The sequence below is a fragment of the Gossypium arboreum genome, chromosome 11, assembly GCF_025698485.1.
Source record: "Gossypium arboreum isolate Shixiya-1 chromosome 11, ASM2569848v2, whole genome shotgun sequence".
NCBI classification, from domain to species: Eukaryota; Viridiplantae; Streptophyta; class Magnoliopsida; order Malvales; family Malvaceae; genus Gossypium; species Gossypium arboreum.
In genome coordinates, this window is record NC_069080.1 from 106,908,661 (window position 1) to 106,924,028 (window position 15,368).

Genomic DNA, 15,368 nt, shown 5'->3' on the forward strand with positions numbered 1-15,368 from the left:
TTTGTGTATTCCTATATTTTACCTCTATTATTATTATTATTATTATTCATTTACGTGTTTGATTTTAATTTTCATCCATGATTTCATTTCTATTTTCATTTGTTTATTTATTTTCAATCTTACAAATTATTTTCCTTATTTATTTATTTATGTGTGTATCTTAAACTCTTTATACATTACTCATTTTTTGTATATTATTTATATTAAAATATTTTTATTTTATGTATATTATTTACTTTAACATTTTTATATTATTTATTTTAGACCTTTTATATGTTATTTTAAATTGTTATTTTAAGTCACTTTATTTTACTTAAAATTGTTTTGTATGTTGATGATTTTAAATTGTTTTATACTATTCACTTAAAATTGCTTTTATAACATCTTTTTTGAACTTGTTTTTATGTATTATTTATTTAAAATTGTCTCATTACTTATTTTAAAGGGTTTCATGTTGTTTATTTCATTCTTTTGATTATTAATGTTGGTATTTAAGTGACATATGTTATGCGATTATTTTCATTATGTATATTATAATTCGTTCGTTCGTATTTTCATATTATTGTCACCCATTTGCATAGTATCTTATCCACATATATTGTTCCATGTTTATTCGCCTTTCATTCGCAATTGTCACATTGTAATATTCAACTTATTGATCCAAAATTCATAATTCCATTTTATTTCAAGTCAAATTAATGCATTTCAAGCTGGTTTTATAATTATTCGTTTGAAAATTCCTTAAAACGAAGACAATGTTTGATGTTTGGAAATTTGAGAAATCGTGCCCTACCGTGCTGGGTTTCGATTTCCCGTTTGTTCAAAATAATCGAATATTCCTTTAGAATTTCACTCGTGTTTTCCAAATTCTAAAACAAGGCAATGTTCAAGGTTTGGAAATTCGAGGAATCGTGCCCTATCGTGCTGGGTTTCGATTTCTGGTTTATTCCAAATAATTGAATGTTCCTTTAGTATTTCACTCGTATTTTATAAATTCTAAAACAAGGCAATGTCAATGTTTGCAAATTTGAGGAATTATGCCCTATTGTGTTGGATTTCGTTTTTTCATTGGACTAAATAATTGGGCATCCTTTCGTAATTTCCAACATATAAACTTTTGGAAGTCAAAAATTTATCGCATTTTCGAGGGTATAAAGGATCGTGTCCTATTCTGTTGGATGTGATGCTGTATTCCTTTGAAACGAGATAATTTTGACGATCAACTTGAGCCATTTAAATGTTTTAAAAGGAACCATATTTCAAAAATTGCTTTAAATCTTAGACATAAGGACGATACTTAATCAATTTGGTACTAATTTTGGGCGTAGTGAGGGTGCTAATCCTTTTTCATACGTAACTGGCTTCGAACCCGTTTTCTCAAATTTCGTAGGCCAAAATAGATTTAAAATGGAATAAAATATTTTTAGGTGATCCAATCACACCAAAACAAAATATTGGTGGCGACTCCACATTTTGTTTTCAAAAAGTCGATCCCTTTTTTTTTATCCAAAAATGGTTTCGACAATAATAACATAAATAGATAAACAAAAAGACAAGATTTGAGACCAATGGTGGAAGAGGTGGACAGACAATAGTGGCACAAAGAAGAAGGAAAGTTCGGTGAAAAACGACAGCAGAGGGGCTTGGCTGATGTTTGTGAGAGGGGAAAGGAGGGGCGACTGTGTTGAGGTTTTTTAGGGAAAAAAAGGGTTTTAGGGGTGAAAAGGGAAGGTCAGCCGACCGACAAGGTAAAGGATAGGCGACTGTAAGTAAAGGGTAAACGGCGACAGCATTGAGGGTAGAGCGATTGAGGTCGGGAAAGGGAAAGGGAGGAAAATTAATGGCTTGCACGAATAGCAGTGAAGGGGACGAGGAAGAGAGAAAGGGAGAAAGAGATTGGGGACGACCGGGGTTAGCAGCATGAACGGTAAGTCAAGATCAATGACTATTTGGAGAGACGAGGTTTGCACGAGGAAAGAGACAAGCAACTAGATAGGAAAGGAAAACATTAGGGATTGAGAGAAAATTAGGGGCATGGGCGTATGTTGGACTCGTGTTGGGCCATACGGCCGTGTGAGTCACCTGTGTAACTTACTATGCCTGTGTGGTATTAAATTTTTTTCTAAATGTTCACATGGTCTATCACACGCACATTTGTTCAGGCTATGTGTCATCACCCAGACCGTGTATTGTTCTCATTCGCTTCTCTCATGCCCCTATACATGGCAGTATGGGTCACACGTCCGCGGCTCCAGGCTATGTGCCTCCACTCAAATCGTGTAGGTCAAAAATAATTTTAAAAAATTAGCTCCAGTATTCACAAGGCCGTATGGATCACCCTAAATCGTATGGGTTTTTTTTGTTTTTTTAAATTAAGTAATAATTTTTTAAAAAAATTAAGAAAAAAAGAGTAAAATAAATAATTTTAAAATTTTAAAAAAAATCTCAGGTTGTCTCTTGAGAAACGCTTATTTAAAGTCTAAGCTCGACTTCCCTTATTAAGTTCAGGATTAAGGCAGATCTTGGAGCCGAAGCTCCTCTATCCCGTTATCAATATTACCACCAAAATAAAGTTTGAGTCGACGACCATTTACCTTAAATTTTTCGTATTCAAGATGTGTTACCTCAATAGTTCCATATAAGAATACTTTCTGTACCACAAATAGGTTCGACCCTTTTGACTTACGCTTTTCAAGGAACTCTCGTAGATCTGACTTGTCTAGTACCACTTTGTCACCAACTTTGAATTTATTTTTGTTCTTTAAATACACACTATGGCATCGCTTAGTTATTTCTTTGACTATTCTTAGGTTCTCATCAGTCTTTGTTCGTCATTCATTTAATTCATCAAGTTGCACCATTCGCTCTTCACTTATCCCTCAAATTTTATCACTTTGAGTAGGATATGGTTCTAACACATTTTCATGGGTGATTTTTTGCAAAGAACATTGAGCTCCATGATTACTAACATTAACAGAATAACTAGTATCATCTCGCTCACTAGGAACTCTTACAAAATTACGTGCTTGAAGAGTAATCTTTTCATCACCTACCCTCAACACAAGTTCACCATTACCTAGATCAATAATAGCTCTAGCAATGACTAAAAAAGGTCATCCTAAGATAATTAAGACTTTAGTATCCTCATCCATGTCTAATATAATGAAATCAATAGGTAATACAAGTTTATCGACTTTAACAAGTACATTCTCAATAATACCTTTAGGATACTTAATTGATGTGTCAGCTAATTGAATACTCATCCTAATGGGTTTTGGTTCCTTGAGACCAAGTTGTTTGAACAATTTATAAGGCATTATATTTATAGTAGCAGCCAAATCATCCAAAGCATTTTCTACATTTAAGTTACCAATAAAATAAGGAATAGTAAAACACTCTGGATCTTTAAGCTTGGTGGGTAGTTTTTTTTAGAGAATGGTCGAACACTCCTCATTAAGCTCCACAGTGGACAGATCGTCTAACTTCATTTTATTTCTTAACAGCTCTTTTAAAAATTTTGTATACTTTAACATCTATGAAAGGGCTTCAACAAAAGGTAAGTTAATATGCAATTCCTTTTAAAGCTCAAGAAATTTACCATATTGTTCATTCATGCGATCTTTCTTCACTTTTGCCAGATATGGAATTGGTGGTTTGTATTATCTGACCACTGACTTATACCCTTTCTTACTTTCCTTAACTCCATCATTTTTATCAGCAGCGTATAATTTCAGTTTCTTTTTCAAGCTCGACTAACACATTCTCACTTCGTACAGTGATTGCATGAACTTTCTCTTTTGGGTTGGTTTTAGTGTTACTTCGTAAGCTATCTTGTTGTCTCTCTAAAACCAACTTAGTAAGCTGACTAGCCTTATTCTTGAGGCCCTGAATAGATGCCTGTTAATTCCTCAAAGTTGTCTCAGTGTTCTGAAATCTAGATTCTGACACTAAAATAAATTTAGTCAACATCTCTTCCAAATTCAGTTTCTTTTCTTACTGACATGGTTGCTAAAAACCCAAGGGGTTGTGATATTTGATTTCCTTGACCGACCCATAAAAAATTCGGATGATTCCTCCATCCTGAATTATAACTATTGCTATAAGGGTTATTTTGAGGTTTAGAAATATTACCCATAAAGTCGACTTGCTCATTTTCCATGTTAGACTTGAAGGGTGAATATTCTGGATTAATTATCCCCGCTCCAGTCACATCACATTGCATTACCGGATTTACCTGCTTAGAAAAATTCAAACCATCAATTTTCTTACCAAAAGCTCCAACCTGACTCGCCAACATAGAAATTGCTTCAATATCAAAAACTCTAGCTGCCTTTGCAAGTTTTACTCTTGTAACTTGCCACTGATAATTATTCAGTGACATCTCCTCAATAAACTCTTGAGCTGCCTCAGGTGTTTTGTTATTCAATATTTCGCCAACTGCTGCATCAATCATCTATCTAGTTGAGGGGTTCACACTATTGTAAATAATTTGAACTTGGCTCCATAAAGGTAGTTTATGATGAAGACAACTTCTCAACAAATCTTTAAATCTCTCCCATGTATCATAAGTGTCTCAATGTCAAATTGAACCAAAGAAGAGATGTCATTCCTTAACTTAGTTATTTTAGCCGGTGGAAAATATTTCAACAAAAAATTCTGAGTCATCTGAGCCCAAGTAGTGATGGAACCCCATAGAAGTGAATTCAACCAGTGCTTTGTCTTGCTCCTCAAAGAGAATGGGAACAATCGTAAGCGTAAGGCATCATCAGTAACACCATTAATCTTAAATGTGTCGCAGATCTCCAGAAAATTAGTGAAATGAGCATTCAGATCTTCATCTTGAAACCCATCAAACTGAACATACTATTGCACCATCAAAATTGTGTTAGACTTAATCTCAAAATTGTTTGCAGCAATAGCCAATCCGACAATACTCGATTCAGCCCCAATCAGAGTGGGTTTAGCATAGTCATACATAGTCCGAGAAGTAGGACGTGCAGAAGGTTGCTGGTTATTTTTATTATCATCCATCTCCACAATAATATCATTTTGCTCTTAATTTTCTATTAAAATCTGTTGACTTTGTCTTGCTTTTCTAACTTCTCTACGATTTCTGCAAGCTGTCTTTTCTATTTCACTGTCAAAAATTATTAGTTCTACTAGGTTGCCTCTAGTCATAAACTAAAGGAACCTGTAATAATCAAATAAAATAAAAATAAAAATGACTAAATTAATAGAAATAAAGTTTTCCTAATACTCTTATCCCCAACAACGGTGCCAAAAACTTGATGCGTCGCTAAACTACTAAAATTTTGACTAAGGCAGGTGTACCTATCAATTAATAATATAACTATGGTGAACAAAGATATGGTTTCCACGAAGACTAAAAATACTAATAATTATTGTCTTTCTATTACTTAACCGAATAAATTGAGTGATTGATTAAAAATTAAAAATAACTAAATTAATTAACTAACGAACACGGTAAAGAACTAAACACGAAAATAATCGAGTAAAAACCAAGCAAAACAATACCCAGAAAAGAATTCATCTAGATTTCATTTGTCATTATTAATTTAAATTACGCAGTTTCTTTACTTAATATCTTGATCCGTAAAAATTCCTAAACTATGCTAATATCTATTTTAAGAAGCACTTTTGGAATAAAAGCATTCCTAAACAAGCTACTTTTTTTAGAGAAAAAGTGTTTCTCCCAAGTCAAAAATTGGCCCAAAAGCACTTTTTTGAGAAGCTAAAAATTTTAGCTTCTCCCTAAAGTATTTTTTCTCCCAAAACACTTTTGAGAAGTATTATTAAACTAAGCCTAAGAGCAACTAACTCTAGGTTGATTAATTGAAATTTCTTTTTAGTTAAAGATTTCTATTTTCGAATTAACTCAATTTATGGATTTTCCTATTAGATTTGACTCTAATCCAGTAGATTTATGTCATTCTATTTTTAGAATTGCATGCAATTCCACTCAATTACACAAAATCTACTCTTAAACAAGGCCTATTCCTCCTCTAATTTAATCACATAAACATCTATCAATAATCTAGAAAAATCAAACCAAGAATTAAACACACATAATTGAGAACAAGATCTAAGTATTTATTCCATAAAATAAAAATCAAATAACAAAATCCATCATAGGGTTCATCTCCCTAGGTGTTTAGAAAATTAGTTCATGCTTGAAAATAAAAACATCCAAAACACAGTATAAACGAAAGAAATAAAGAAACTCATTGTAATCTCCTAAGAAATCAACTGGAAATCCTCAATCTTGACGGAAATCTGCTTCAAAGTTGGCTTTAATGGTTTTTTTCGAGTTGTTTTCTTAAATATTATATGATTGCTCACTCCTATCTTCTTATTTTTGTCATATATACGTCTTAGAATGCATGAAAGACCTAAAAAATATGATTTCCCACAATTTAGAGTGCAAATTCACGAAATTGACACGACCTACCACATGGTCGTGTGACCCACACAGTCATGTAGCCAGAACATATGGAATGGGTCAACCCATGTGGCTGCTGTAGCTTACTCCGATTTTCACTCCTTTCTCTCCCAAATATTCTTCTAAGTATAAAAACGTGAATTTAAAGTATTAGAAGCATAAAATTCACCATTAACATTGAATAATCACCCAAAATTGCATTAAGAATGAGATTAAAACATGTTACTTTTAACACTTATCAAGTATGGTGCATATGTCATAACTTTATTCGTAGGTAGAATTGGGTAAACCATAATGTGAAGAGCAAATGGAAGAAGAAAATGATGAGAATATGTTAAAATGTTTAAGAAATTAGAAAAATTACATATGATATTTATTTTATTTTTATTTTTATTTTTATTATTAACCTTATTATTGACTATTTTCTTGGATAATATATTACTTATGATCATTTGATTTTAATTTGTGTTAGTCGTTTAGAAATTTCTTTTATTGTATTGATACTTTTTATAATAATTATTTTTTAATTATGTAATTATATAATTATAATTTGTACTACTAAACATAAATAATAAATTAAAATATAATTACACTATATGTCAAATACGTTTAGGGAAATACAAATTATTTTTGATATTACAATAAAATTACACTTCTATCCAAGTACTTTACACCTTACCAAATTTTCTTGAGAAATTTTATCCAAACTTTTGAAATAATATATCAATGTTAGTAAATTTGTGAAACAATTAATTTCAATTTTCGAAATGTGCTCTTACCATGTAATAGAATTATATTCTGTAGTTAATCTAAAGTTACATAAAATATACATTTCGAAATACAAATTAAATATTTATAATTTAGTAATAAAAATGTTAAATTTTCATAATCAATTTTCAATTTCTCTGGCAAAAAAAAAATCAATTTCAAGATCCCAATCATAATACTCTTTATCATAAAATAGAATAATTAATAGTTATATGAATTCGTTAATTATTTATATAACTTTTTGAAAGGAAAAATGTAAACAAACCCACATCAAACATTTGTAATATAACTGTCAAGCAAGGTTCCATGATCTCCCATACAAATCAAACATTGACCAAAGCCCAACAGCAAGCTCACAGTGCAAAATATTCATTGAGTTTTGCTCATTTCAATCCTAGTCAGAGTTCCCATCATCGTTAATGGCGGCCACATCCGTTTGCTGATTATCACTTAATAGGTTTGAGGTTGCGGAGAAAGTAGCAGAGTCCCGTAACCCATGCGATACAGCTTGATCTGCAAAGAAGGTTTCGAGTAGCTGCAGAGGTGACAGTTTAGTAGTGGAACCAGTAGTAGAAGTGATGGTCGGGGAGGGTAGCTTAGTTCCAGACTCATGTTGTGGTTTCGTATTTGCAGATGGGGCTTTCGGTGTTTTCTTCCGGCCTGTTTTCTGCTTCTCCTTTCGTGCAGCAACATTTGCATCCGCGTTCTGCTTTTCCAAGTGCCTAATGTAGTTTTCCAGTTTTTTCCGCGGGAATAGTTTTTCGAGCTTGTGATCAGCAATGCATCCGATCACTTTTCCCACCGCACCTTTTTTTTTATCTCTAATTTGACGCTGTGAGACCATTCAAATAAAAACAGGGACACAGGATGATAGTTCATTAGCCAGCAAATCTTTGAGCACGCATGAATATAAAGAAATAAGGAAAACTTACCGGTTTCCAATGTGATTTTTGGGCCTCTTGATGCACACTCTGCATCAAATATTCCAAGTGAGCTTTCAGAATCTGTGCAGGTGGGAACTTGTCAACAAGATCTAATGCACATATGTATCCAATAGCCTCGAGCCGTAGGTTTTTCTTTACAAGTGTTTCGATCAAAACTGTCAAATTTAAAGTAGATTTTGCAGGTGGCATTAGACTACCGTCAGGTTTTATGCTCATAAAAAATCACCACCGAACTTCATAGGTTAGTTTTCTGATTCATAGATATCATAATATTTCCAAGCAAATGACCGAATGATATGACAAAGAGACAAGAAGATTGGTAGTTATCAAAAACTCACTACATATAAAGAAACATACCCTTTACGAACCAATCAAAAATTTTAAGGTAAATGCTCCTTACTAGAAATTTCTTATACGGCATATTTTCTTGACGCCTTCTAAGGAGTTCTGTCAAATTTGAATGCTCTTTACCAGAACATAATATATTTTCTCAATTTGTTCTTACCTTCAGCTCAATTATTTGACCTTCATATGTTTCAATCTGACATTGAATGCATGAAAGAAAGCAAAATCTAGATGATTCTGAAAAATAACAAGCTAATAATTTACCAATAAGGACCCCCTTTGATTCCTTTCATGTGCCAATTAAGTACAGGATGCAACCAAAGAACTCCAGTAGCATCTTAGATTCAATAGAAATAACCCATTCTAGAGGACATTCCTGTACTCTGCCTCATCATCAGAAGCTGTCGTTATACACTAGCAATATGTGAGAGCTAAGCAGAGAAGACAAGGATAACTTCATCTAACAGCTAAAAGAATCAACTAAAACAAGGGAAAGGATAAACTAGAAAAAGTAGACTAACCATGGATCTTATCTGTCAAACCAAGAGCCAGGCACAAAGCAGGACACTGATGATACTCGCTTGCAATTACCAAAAGACCAAAAAGCTCATCCGCTTCATAACCAGAGATCAAAGAGTAGGTGACTATCAGCTGCAAGAAACAATAGGCCACCACACCTTTCAGTGCTCTTTCTTTCCAATCGAAAGCCAGCTTCAAAACTTCTTCGTTTACATGGGGATCAATCTGGAATGGAAATGTCCTTAACTGCTCCAACAAAAGAATGCAACTTTTTCTCACATGGCATAAGTTTCCAGAATTAAACCCATTCCACTTCTTTTCATGAGTATTCAATGACTCTGGTTTATTAAAGGTTGATATTGCATCCAAAACAAGTCTTGCAGGATCCGGGGCCAATTGAAGAGCGTCAGAAATTTCACAGCGCATAAAATTGTGATCTTCCACATGCTTGCATAGAAACAATATTAAACCCATTGCATCCATACTGGTGCTATAAGATTGTAGGTCAACCCCATAACTAGTAGATGAAGAAGTGGTATAATGCTTAAAGTTTGCTTCAGAAGGAACAAAGCCATCTGAATGAAAATTGTCTGATTGACATTGGTCAATCTTTACTTGAGCGTGATGGATACTGCTTTCTGTATGGTTCGAGAATCAACTAATTAGCATATATCGAACTCGTAAGTGAAAATTTAGAGTAAAAGAATAGAAAACCAAAAAGGATACTTGCTAAACTCTAAGCGTGTGCAGGACCTTTCATGCTATCAAAATTATTTAATTATAAAAGAATAAAAGGATCTAAACCAAGAATTATGATATTGTTTGGTAAAAAAGAATTAAAAGCAAAAATAGCAAAAAAAAAAAGAAAAAGAGATTTTACCAGGGGCAGCCTTGTCGACTGCTCTAGTTGAAGTGAAATGCTCCAAGCTCCAGGGATCACCGATTTCACACCCATGTTGCCAATTAAATGAGCTTGTGTCTCCACAAAAAGCAGCCGAGCCCCACAAACTACAAGGCACAGATTGATCAGCAATCGGGCTAAGTGGTTGCTCAAGCGGTGACGGTTTTAAGTGGAGATTGCCACCAGCACTAGCAAAAAGGCTTGGTGCAGCCTCAGCTGACATATTGATGCAGGGCCAACTAAGTTCACCGTCCTGCTGCATTTTAGCTTTGGTTAAAGGGATTGGCAAATCCTTTTTCTTCTCTGCTTTCTGCTTTTCTCTTTGTGCTGTATCATTCCCCAGTTCTTTCTGCCTTTCCAGATGCAGGATATAGTTTTCAAGATCCTGAGGAGGGTATAGAGATTCAAGCTTGTGATCTGCAATGCATCTAATGACTCTTCTCATAATCGCAATTTCTTGGTCTATGGTCTCATTCTGCCAGCATGTTCAGTTAAAAGTCATAAAGATATAATGTAGGACACCAGCTGGACAATAGCTTAACCATTGACAATACAAAGACACAAAAAGTGCAAAGGTTACCAGTTTCATATTTGATTTTTTGCCCTTCCGGTATTTTCTCATCTTCGAATACTTCAAGTGGGCATTCAGAAGGTGTGCAGGAGGGAACTTGTCAGCAAGATCAAAAGCACAAATATATGCAATAGCCTCAAGCCGTAGGTTCTTATTTATGAGGGTCTCGATAAGGACTGTCAAATGTAACCGAATAGTGCAGTTCTAATCAGAATGCCATTAAGGAGACTAGAAAACTATTACTGAAAGAAAAAGTACAGTGTCCACTCACTAATAGCTTTATAGTTTATAAATAGGAAAAACTTCCAATGCAAAAGAATGAGAAAGATGGCAACTAGACAACAGCATGTAATACTTATCAAAAATTGACTTTTGTGGAGCTTGGTTCTAATCCCGGTGATGCTTTAGCTTCCCATAATAGCTTCTTCAGTTTCGAATTTTAAAATGAACAGAGAAAATAAAACACAGGTCTGAAGAACTATGAACAACTAAATATATAAACATACTGATCTGCCAATCCCATTTATTGACCATTCAGAATCATACTGCAACCAGTCAACCACTGTAGCATGAAAGCAGTAAAGATATTATGTTTCCAAGAATTGAAATTAGTCAAAAGATGTAAAATAGCTGTACACATCTTACGTCCATGTTCTAGTCAATGCACAATGCATCAACTCAAGGCATCAATATAAGCTCTGCAGATAAGAAAACAACAAACTAAAGAAAACAGCTAAAAGAAGTAACAATATCAAGAAGCTACTTAGTATATATAGCATCTAGAACAATATCCTAAGAAAGATCAGGATAGAGAGTAAACTCACTCGATGTCTTATCAGCCAAACCAAGAGCCAGACACAGATCAGGAGACTGTCTATATTCACTTCCAGTTACCAAAAGACAAAGGAGTTCATCAACGTTATAAGAAGACTTCAACTGGTATGTGATTATAAACTGCAAGAAACCATATGCCATCACACCTTGTGGGTACTTCTCATCCATTCTTTCTTTCCACTCAACCCCTAGCTTAAAAGCTTCTTCATTCACTTGGGGTTCAATCTGGACTGAACATGTCACTAACTGCTCCAACAAAAGAATACAACTCTTTCTTGCATTGGATAAGGCTATTCCCTTAAACCCATCCCCTGACTTTGAATGATAAAAAAATGATGATGCTTCCAATACTAATTTTGCAGGATCCGAGGCCAATAGAAGTGCGTTGGAAATTTCGCCTCGCATTAGATTATGATCTTCCACACGCTCAGACAGAAATAGTGTTAAACCTCTTGCATTCATATTGATAATAAGAAACTTTAGCTCAGGCCAAGACCTAGTAGATGAAGAATCAATATGCTGCTCAAACTTTGGTTCAGAAGGAATGGAGCTATCCAATTGAAAATTGTCTGCTTCAGATTGCTCAATCTTCACTTGAGAATGATAGATATCTCTCACTGAATTGTTAGAATATCAACTTGTGAGCATAATGACACACTTGTAACAGAATGTAGAATCACAAGAATTAAAAACAACAATCCATAAATTTCACAAACTATAAGTACATGTGTACCTTTCCATTTATTTAAAAACATGTACAAATTACAATCACTGATTGATTAAATCAAGAACTAGGATGAAGAACTATTAAACCTAAAATGAAAATCCTGATTGTTTAACAAAATCTAAGTAGTAAAAGAAACAAATTTGCTAATGAACAGGCAAAAAGATCATAAAATTCAAAGTGTGTAAAATGAAAATGTTTTCTGTAGGGATTTCACCAACAAAACCAATGATACAACTCTGCATGGTAGCAATGAAAAGACACTTACCAAAGGTTTGGTCAACGGAACCAAGGATAGGACTCAATATAGGAGCCTGTTTATGCTGAGAAACACTCTTAAACAGACTCTCTGTTTCTTTGATATTAAATTCACTAGTCAATCCATAAGCACCCACAAGCATCAGAAAGACCAAAATCTCTTTATCATAAATGCCATTATTTTTTATATTTCCTTTCCATTGTTGCGCTACTCCCAGAGCTTTTTTCCTCAATTTCTGACTAATCACAGGCCTCAATCTCATCAACTGCTCCAACAGAATTACACAACTGTTCTTGACCACCCCTCTTTGAACTCCTATATTTGCCCTCTCTGAGATTCCAGCTTTAACTACATTCAAAACCAATTTTGCTGGCTTCCCTGACGTTTTCAGAGCATTGTAAACGTCATCACCAATCCTGTCATCATTCTCATGCTCAGTTAAAAACATCAACAACCTATCAGCATCTGTACTTGCAATAAATCTTAAATCAGCAGAAGATGGAGAAGAAGAATTGATCTTTGTATCATCTATTGCCTCAGACAGCACATTTGAAACCTCACCCAATTGCTCCATCTTTACTTGGGAATGGAGGATGCAGCTATCTGAACAGACAAAATCACAAAAAATTGGGAGCACAGAAAAAGAAGGTAAGTGGAAGTTTTACCACCAAAAGGAACAATATGATTAACGTATCTCAATTGACTCAGGAAACCCCATGATCATTAAATGTTTTTCTTTTTCTTTTGGAGACATAAGAATATCAACTAGGCAAGTTGCTGATCAAACATAATTTTACATGACATGACAAAGTAAAGAGAGATTACCAGGGGCAGCCTTCTCAAAAAGTCCAAGACTATGACCCAACAAGGAAGCTTGCTTATGCTGTGCAACCCTCTTAAAAAGACCCCTAATTTCATTGGATTTAAATAGACCAAGCAATCCAAAAGCACCCACAAGCATCAAAAACAATAAAACCTCCATATCATCCTCGCCCTGCATCCCCTTCTTTATCTTCCATGCTTTTGCCGCAAAAATTGCTTGTTTTTTAACTCCTTTTTTAATCCCGGGCCTAGCTCTCATCAATGCCTCCAACAAAACCAGACAACTTCTTCTTTCCACATTTGTATCAACCCCAACATTTCTTTGCTCCATGAAAACCCTTTTAACAGCCTGCCAAACCAGTTTTCCAGGATTATTAGACATTTTAAGTACATTATAAACCTCATCGGCAAGCTTTTCGTGTTCATTCTCATGCGCATTCAAGAACATCAACAGCCTTTCCCCATCATCACTGACAATAAACTTCAAACCCAGTAAAGGAGAACCTTCTCCGATCAACACCTCGTCAAGTTTAAACTTTGAACGCTTACCCAATTCATTTTCTCTCAATTCAAGATCTTTGAGTCTATTCTCTATCTCAATTTCTTTGTACCGAAGCACATCGAAACGGGTTCGGATTCCACTTTGGATTGAGCTGGAAAGTTCCTGGATCTTTCGGCATTGAAGAGCAAGTAAAGAGACTGAAGAAGAACCTCCCTCACACTGGAGCTTTTCGAGGGTGTTTACTAGGCCTTTCCATTGGGATTCTAACAGAAACAAATCAGCTGAGATATCATCAATATTATTCATTTGTTTTTTCCCTTGAAAACAGAGATGATTCCCAGAAAAGGAAAAAGGGTAAAGAAAATAAGGAAGCTGAAAGGTCGTCCAAACAGTGAAAGCTAAACTTAAAAACAGATGGCAGCGAAAGCAAGTTGACTACTTTTTCATTTGGGTCTTTGTTTATAGTTTTCTATTATGTGGAGACCAGTTTCCACTCGGCCTCATCATCATTAACATGCATGATTAGACACTGGTCAATTTGATCCCATTTTAGTTTTTCTCGTACGGAGCTGTAAACAATTGTGCAAATGTTTTCCATTCCATGGGTTATAAAAATATCATTTTATGGTTGGAAGGCCGCGCGTAACTGTTCATCAATGAAATTTTGACCAGACATTATTTCACAGTTGAAACAATTCTTTCACGTAGTTTGGTTGTTTGAGATTTAAAAATACTCCTTTTTAATGTTCCATTTTTATTTGTTTCAATACAATGAGCCCATCGAAGCTCTAAATTTTCACAGAATAATCAGAACACCTTCTCTTCTGTACTCTCATTTTTGGTAGAGAAAGGAACAAACAAACTAATTATGAATCTTGCACAACAAAATCCTAAGCTCCCCTAAGAACGTGATCAAAGATTTCAAGGCCAAAGTCATGTCCATCCAATAAACAAAATTTTTATGGAAAAATGGGTAAATTCTTAAATGATCGTCCAACTTTTCAATCGTTTTCATTTCATTTTAATCATGACCGTTAAGATAATTTTTCACTTTAATCGCCCATTCATCAAATCATTAACGTAGCAGGCCACCTCATTTCCACATATATTTCTTTTCCACGTTAATAGCCCAAGTAATTTTAAAAGAAATATTGCAAACCCCTTTTATTTTACTTTCTTTACCTTAAGGTGAAACCCTAGAATTGCGAGTTACTTTCTCATCTTTTTTATGGTTTGTCTCAGCCTGGGGAGAAAACGGGTAGAGAATTGAAGTTCAACAGTAGTAATGGATTAACCTACTGAAATCCCGCTGTGCTATTGTGGATTGTATGTTTGTGTTGGTGTTATGCTTTTGGGTAATGAAATGAAGGGGAAAATATGGGAAATTATGTGGGAATGTTGAGGTTATGAACTTTGTTAGCTGATTTTTGTGGGGAAAATCTGAGAATTTTTCTGGGAATGGTAAATATTGGCACTTTTGGGTAATGAAATGAAAGGGAATAAACTGAGAACTTCCCAAGTTGTAAAATTTGAAATTATAACGGCAATAGAATTCTAGTGTTCAGCATGTTGCTTCTTCTTATCTAATTTGCAAAGTTTCCAGTTGTTATGTGAGTTGGTTTGTTGAGGTGGAAAGTTAAATATAAATTGAAGAACTGGAACCGGAAAAAGAAGCGAGTAAGTGTTTATGATCATTTAACCCAATGTGTTGAAGAAGAA

General features: G+C 34.4%; 1 protein-coding gene and 1 non-coding gene across 3 annotated transcripts; one reads left to right on the forward strand and one right to left on the reverse strand.

The window, feature by feature from the left end:
• Positions 1-4,511: 4,511 nt before the first annotated feature.
• Positions 4,512-4,617, forward strand: LOC128284977 (small nucleolar RNA R71). The gene has a single exon (XR_008275393.1). It is a non-coding gene; the product is annotated as a small nucleolar RNA R71 (small nucleolar RNA).
• Positions 4,618-7,384: 2,767 nt separating this feature from the next.
• LOC108474212 (uncharacterized) lies at positions 7,385-14,244 on the reverse strand. 2 transcript variants are annotated; one of them, XM_017776145.2, is made up of 8 exons: positions 13,151-14,244; positions 12,335-12,928; positions 11,333-11,959; positions 10,518-10,684; positions 9,917-10,412; positions 9,039-9,674; positions 8,161-8,327; positions 7,385-8,060 (listed from the first exon to the last, which is right to left on the reverse strand). In XM_017776145.2, the coding sequence occupies exons 1-8, from the start codon at positions 13,953-13,955 to the stop codon at positions 7,623-7,625; spliced, it is 3,930 nt and encodes a 1,309-aa protein (XP_017631634.1). In that variant the 5' UTR covers positions 13,956-14,244; the 3' UTR covers positions 7,385-7,622. The 2 variants fall into 2 exon arrangements, with proteins under 2 accessions (XP_017631634.1, XP_052877699.1); XM_053021739.1 differs by lacking the exons at positions 7,385-8,060; positions 8,161-8,327 and adding an exon at positions 8,658-8,918.
• Positions 14,245-15,368: the final 1,124 nt, after the last annotated feature.